This window comes from Papaver somniferum, chromosome 1 (assembly GCF_003573695.1).
Source record: "Papaver somniferum cultivar HN1 chromosome 1, ASM357369v1, whole genome shotgun sequence".
Lineage (NCBI taxonomy): Eukaryota > Viridiplantae > Streptophyta > Magnoliopsida > Ranunculales > Papaveraceae > Papaver > Papaver somniferum.
In genome coordinates this window covers 117,595,980-117,602,589 of record NC_039358.1, presented here as the reverse complement: position 1 = coordinate 117,602,589, position 6,610 = coordinate 117,595,980, and the positions used below count along the sequence as shown (strand labels likewise).

Genomic DNA, 6,610 nt, shown 5'->3' with positions numbered 1-6,610 from the left:
GTACGCATACTGATTGTAAGTTAAAACCCTAATTTACAAGTTTTTTTGATATTACTTTTACCTAGTAATTGTTTTTATCAAAAAAAACACAAGATTTCCAAAACCTTGATTTACATCTAAAGGGAAATCAAACCGGTGTTTTGTGCAAACAAAATATCGAATCGTATCAATCGTGGTGGTGTATCTTCTAAAGAGAACCTTGGTTTCTGCTAGAAGATTTGTGTGAAGAATTTCTAAAGAGAATCGGTATTCTGCTAGGAGTTCTACAAGTGTTGAAGGAGGTATTACATCTAGTCCGAATAGGTAGTAGGAAATTGGTGTAACAACTTATTATCAGTGTGTGTTTATTCTGGACTAGTTCCCAGGGTTTTTCTGCATTTTCGGTTTCCTCGTTAACAAAATTCTGGTGTCTGTGTTATTTCTGTTCCGCATTATATTTTATTTATATAATAGAAATATCACAGGTTGTACGTTAAGATCAATCAGTTCTTGTATCCGGCCTTAGGGTTGTTGAGTGAATTGATTGACACTTGAACATTGGTCTTTGGTACCGTTCAAGTTAATCCTATTATATTCAATCGGGCTAGCAAATCCCTATTTTCTAATTGCGGATTGAATCAAGAGATAGAGATATAAAACTCTTTGATATACTTTTTATAGATTGAGTCTAACTGTCTAGTTGATTCTCTTGAAAGTATATTGGAGTTTGTCTATTCAGATTGCCAAACGAAATATTGAGTGGTGTTGTTAGACCCCCGTTTTTTCACATATTTCGAGAAATATGTAAGCGAGTTAAACTCAACTCGAAATATCAAATGTGTATAATCAAATACTATATAGCTATACGACTTTTGTCTCAATATAGGAGATGGAGTAGAAACAGAGTTTCCGAGTGATAGATGAGTTTCAGTTTCCACATAGATTTTATTGATGAAGTTCCACAAGCCCTCCTTAGTATTTCTTCGTCTTTAATTGATAAACGTCGTAAAGTGTAAAGCTCAACCACACAATCTATCCTAGTCCGAGACATAGATATAAGTAGACTAGAAATCAAGACTTATAGTTTTGATCACTAAACTTGACAAACAAGCTTGAGATAACAACGCTTGCGAGTTTGACCGAGCAGTGCTCTAACATCTCCAATTTTCACGATGATGGTTTTGGCTTGTTGTTATCACGAAAGAAGCTCATGGGATCGAGCATAGATCGTGGACAACATATAATGGTATAAATAGCTGGAATTTGGTGTTTCCATAGAGAATGAAGATGGAGTTTGCTATCACGGTGATGGCATAGAACTGATGATCGAAAGAATGGAGTTTTTTGCTGCTGTTAAGTTTGGTGGACTATGGAAATCGAGTGGTAGTTGAAGAATCGGAGATAGAAGATGGTCCGGAGCTTGGAAACATGGAAGGTCAAAATTATATCTTGATCTATCTCAGATTATGGTAAAAGTGTGTGGTTGAGAATCGGATATCACTGCATTTTACCATTTGAATGCAAAGATCAACAAAAGCTTGAGGAACTTGAACATCAAAAGGTAAGTGAAGACTGAACCACTTATTTCTCAAGTTTTCACCTTTCTATCTTGGAGACATTGTCGCATGACTAAATTAGACAATATATGCATAGTAGAACTTTCAAGTCAAGTTTATCTTGAACACCATTCTTGAAATATGACTAAGCTTAAGAACATTTGTTCATACTTGATGAATTTGGTTTAGAAAAATTTAATTTGGAACCTAATTATGATTCAAGATTTAATCATTTGAAAATAGCATGGAACAGTGATATGTGTCATTAATGTTATTCAGAATGTTTCAAATTATTGGAGAGATATAAAACTACTATTAAATATGGATACAAGACAATATGCATACCAGTTCACATACCGGGAGAACTATCTCAAGTCTAGAGCCGTAATACATGTTCCCAGTACACTTACCGTCATAGCTATAGTTCGGCATCAACTTTTTGGTACGCATACCCGGTATCCATACCATAAAAACTCTGTTGACTCGTGAACCTTAAAGGTATGCATACCATAAAAGAACTATTGGTTTTGAAACCGTTGTGGTATTCATACCCGGTACGTAAACCGAAAAAGTTCTGTAAGTTTCGTAATCCATTTTTGTCTTAAGGGTATCCATACCCGGTACAGTACCATGACAGAAATAACTCACGAACAGGTACGGTACACATACTTACCCTATCAAATATTTTCAGATGCATCAGAATTATTTCTATGAGATAATCTGCATTTGAACTACTCTTTAAAAAAACACTCTAGATATTTTTGATCATACGTGTGATTCAATAAAATTCTTAAAGTGTTATATGAAAATGGTTAAGCTTATTATTCAATTGACAAGTTTTGGCTAACCTACATGAACATGTCACTATACATGGATCGGTTACGGTTCATCCTAACCAGAGTGTATATTCTGTTATCTAAATCTCAAGTCAAGTTTTTCATCTAATGGTGATTATTGATTGCTTGATTCCAAAACTATCTTAACTTAAACGTAAAGCGACCTTGACCTTGAGAGTCTATAAAAGAATAATCTCTAACAACTGGGATATGTGAATCCCTTACACTATTCTTGTGATGTGTCCTAGTTGTAAACAAGAGTTGTCCTCTCCTTCAAACCCTTTTAGGGTTTAGCGACTACAAAAGACTTCACCTAGAGATTCGTGAAGTGATACACGCATTTATGTGTTTATTTTGATCTCAATTGTATAATTTGTTAGTGCCCATTTTTGTACTTATTATGCCGTTTTATGTGTTTGTAGGTATTTTTGGGCAATAAACGTTTTTGGAGAAATCGGCTCGAAAAGTTGATAAAAGCCCCCGGAGGACACCTACTATCCGGACTCTCAGTTTGGACAAGGGGTACTTCAATTACTAAGGGGAAACTCACTGCTAAGGAGCACTTAAATTGGATAAGGGGACCCAGTGGATAACAACACCCCGGATCTGGATAAGGGGTTGTCCCTTCTCTTCACCAGTTCGAACAAGTTTTGGCGGGAATATATTTTTTTCAAGCAGCGAACTTTGCTGTGGTGGTTTTGGAAAAGATTCACTCGGGTTCTTTCATGGATTTCCATTTCTTTGGGCCTGTTACGATAAGTCAGGTTGGTAAGTCTTAAAGAAACGTAAAAAAGGAAGGTTTGATCGGTTTTAGGAAAACAGGGGAGCTGGAGTTATTATCGGATTTCTGGGAGTACTGGGAAGGGGTCGAGATCGTCTGTGCCACTGCTTGTGTGTGCCCTATGTGCCACACCAATAGAATGACGCCACATCATTCCTCTCATTAACCATGACTAACTAAATAGATTTTCTATATACTGGTAATCTCTTTTTTAGTCCATAATTGATTATCTTTCCTAAATGACTGCTGTTATATATAGAAAATCTAGTTAGTTAGTTAGTCATGGATAATGAGAGGAATGATGTGGCGTCATTCTATTGGTGTGGCCTATAGGGCACACACAAGCAGTGGCACAGACGATCTGGACCCACTGGGAAGAGTTAGGAGAGGAATTAACGCGTAGGATTGAATGTACGGGATCTTTATAGGGTCTTGATAGATTTTGGATAGACCACAGAAGCCACGTAGGAGAAAAAGAAAGTTTTCAACTGATTTTCGATAAAACGGGGAGAGAAAAATGGTCGGAGTTTTGTGCTTTATTTGGAAGATATTTTATGTGAGATTTTCATGGGATTGGTTTGGAAGTTATCTGTTTCGAAAAGGCAGGGATTTTATGAGGTTCAGAATCATAAAAAAAAGGAAGATATTGTCGATTTGGATAAAACAGGGAGGAGAAACATTCTCGGCTTTTTGGTGGATTTATTTTTGGAAATTCTTGGTGAAGTAAGGAGAGAATATCCTCATCACAGGATTTTCCTATCAAACAGAGAATAGTTTCAGTTAAAAAGGAGATGCGTGAGGTGAATCAAGGGAAAGAAAAATCTGTAACTTCCGGTGAAAGAATACGAGAGAATATGGAGGTTTAATCTCGAAATTAAGGCAAACTGTGGTGTATAAATAGTCTAGGAGAGTTCTAGAGGAGGCTTGTCGAGAGTTGGGGGCAACAATAGGATAATTGGGAGGCTACAGAGCCGAACAAATTAAGTTGCAGAAAGGTATTCAGCTGGTGCTGAAGAAGAAGGAGACGAAGAACATTGGACGGACACAGGCAGTTGCAGATTCTGCTGCAATAACAAACTATCGTTCTTTCTGCAGTCTTATTCTTTTGTAACGGTGTCTTCTCTAACGCGACCAGTAAGTGTTGCAGATTCGCTGTATTATTATTTCTCTTCAATAAAAACACCTTTTGAGACACGTTTCTATCTTGTGAGTGTGTTTTGACCATGATGAGCTAAACCCCAACACTGGGACGGTGGATGAAGCCTTAGTACACAACTGTTTGGTAATTATATTTAGTTCTTTTGACTTTTTGCATTGTTTTTAATTGATTTATGATTTTCACTAATTAGTTGTGATTTCGTTTGATGGTGTATGCTTAGACGTAAGAGCTTTTGATAAACCATGTTTGTGATTTACATCTAATATTTTAGAAATCTACCTTGACAAAGTAATAGAGTCTGCAAAAGAGCTATAATTGTTAAGAGTCAATATATGGACTAATTGATTATGCCTCTAATGAGCCTGATTATGCTCAACGGTGCACTCCAATTACCAATTTGGGTGAATTACCAGATATAGAACTCTCAACTTTCTCTCTCAATACCCAACCTTTCTTCAATTCATTCGGAAGCTACAACATTCCTACTGATAACACCCCAAGAAGTAATGATGTACGCAACAATTCCCCTCTCAATGCTGCCAGTTCTAGTCTCAATTCCACCCAAAGTTCTTCTCAAAGTGGTGATGGTTCCAATGATTCTCTTGGTGGTGGATCCGACTCTACTACTCAGGTAAATCCTATACCCCACAATCCTATTCTTGATAATTCAAACCCTGCTTTTAACCAATTCCCTGTCAACAACATAAACTTAATAGCATGGAACCTTAGAGGCTTTGGAAAAAAATCAGCAAACAAAGAACTTAGTATGCTTTGTAGGAATGTTAACCCTGATATCATTTTCCTCTCTGAGACTAAAATGGGGAAAGATATGGCAGCCAGAAAACTTAAAAACATGGGTTTCCCCTGCACTTTCAATGTTCCTAGTGTTGGTAGAAGTGGTGGTCTGGTTTTGGCTTGGAAAAAAGAAATTCATCTGAATGTTGTTTCTTCCAGCTTGAGGGGAATCTATGTGACTTCAACTGATATTATCCATTCTAAAACTTGTCATATTCATTTTGTGTATGGTGAACCTAATAATACCCTCAAACCGTCCTTTTGGGAACAACAGTGTCAAAAAACTATTGCCCCCATAGATGAACCTGTCTTTGTCATTGGTGACTTTAATACTCTTTTAGGAACATAAGATAAAACTGGTGGCCTTGAAGTTAATGACTCTGATTTTGAACACTTAAGAAATTTTTTCTCTGTCTTCAACTTGCATGATCCTGGTTTTTCTGGTCCAAGATTTACTTGGTCCAATATGCAACATGGTCCTGATTTAATTCTAGAAAGGCTTGATAGATGTCTTTTAAACCAAATTGCTGAGGATCTTTGTCCTAAATTATGTGTTAACAATCTCCCTAGAGATTCTTCTGATCATTGCCCCTTGCATATAGGTTTTAATTATGAGGAAACTTGCATGCCTAGACTTTTTCATTTCATGGCTTTGTGGATTGAGGATCCCACTTGCAGAGACATTATAGCTAACTCTAGGTCTGTCAATGTTATAGGATCTCCAGCCTATAAACTAAGAGCTAAGATTCTTAGTGCTAAAAAAGGGCTTAGAGATTGGAACAAATCCTCATTTGGTAATATTCAAACTGATATATCTACCATTAGGAAAGATTTGTTAGAGCTACAGATTTCTGATCCCACTGATACTACTACTACTGCTAGACTTAAAACTAGATTAAAGTACCTCTATACCATGGAGGAACTTTACTGGAAAGATAAGTCTAGAGAAGTATGGCTCATTGAAGGTGACAGAAACACACCTTACTTTCATAGAGTCACTCTTTTCAGGAGAAAGAGGAATGCTATTAGCTGGATTAATAATTCTTCCAATGCTATCCTAACTGATAGAAATAGTATTAGGAATTCTTTCGTAGATTATTTCAAAAATCTTTACTCTTCTCAACCCCAACAATTTCAGGATGAAAGTTTAAATGATCTGCCTGTTAAATTTTCTGCTGAGGATAATGACACTTTAAATCTTCCCCTCACTGCTGAGGAAATAAAAAATGTTGTTTTTTAAATGGAGGAAAAAAGGCCCCAGGACCAGATGGTTTCACATGCTTATTTTATCAAAAACATTGGGATATTTTTGGTGAAGCTGTTGTTGATATGACCCAAACCTGCTTCAGAACAGGGCATATAGCTAAAGTTTTCAATCATACCAAAATAGCTCTTATTCCTAAAGTTCCTCTAGATGAGTTAGTCAGTCAATATAGACCTATAGTTTTATGTAATTTCATTTACAAAATTCTTTCGAAAACTCTTGCTAATAGGCTTAAACCCT

General features: G+C 36.4%; 1 protein-coding gene across 1 annotated transcript; it reads left to right on the top strand.

The window, feature by feature from the left end:
• Positions 1 to 1,313: 1,313 nt before the first annotated feature.
• On the top strand, positions 1,314 to 5,455 carry LOC113349684. Its single transcript, XM_026593703.1, has 2 exons — positions 1,314 to 1,362; positions 4,725 to 5,455. Exons 1-2 carry the CDS (start codon positions 1,314 to 1,316, stop codon positions 5,453 to 5,455), a joined length of 780 nt encoding a protein of 259 aa, XP_026449488.1.
• The last annotated feature ends 1,155 nt before the right edge of the window (positions 5,456 to 6,610 follow it).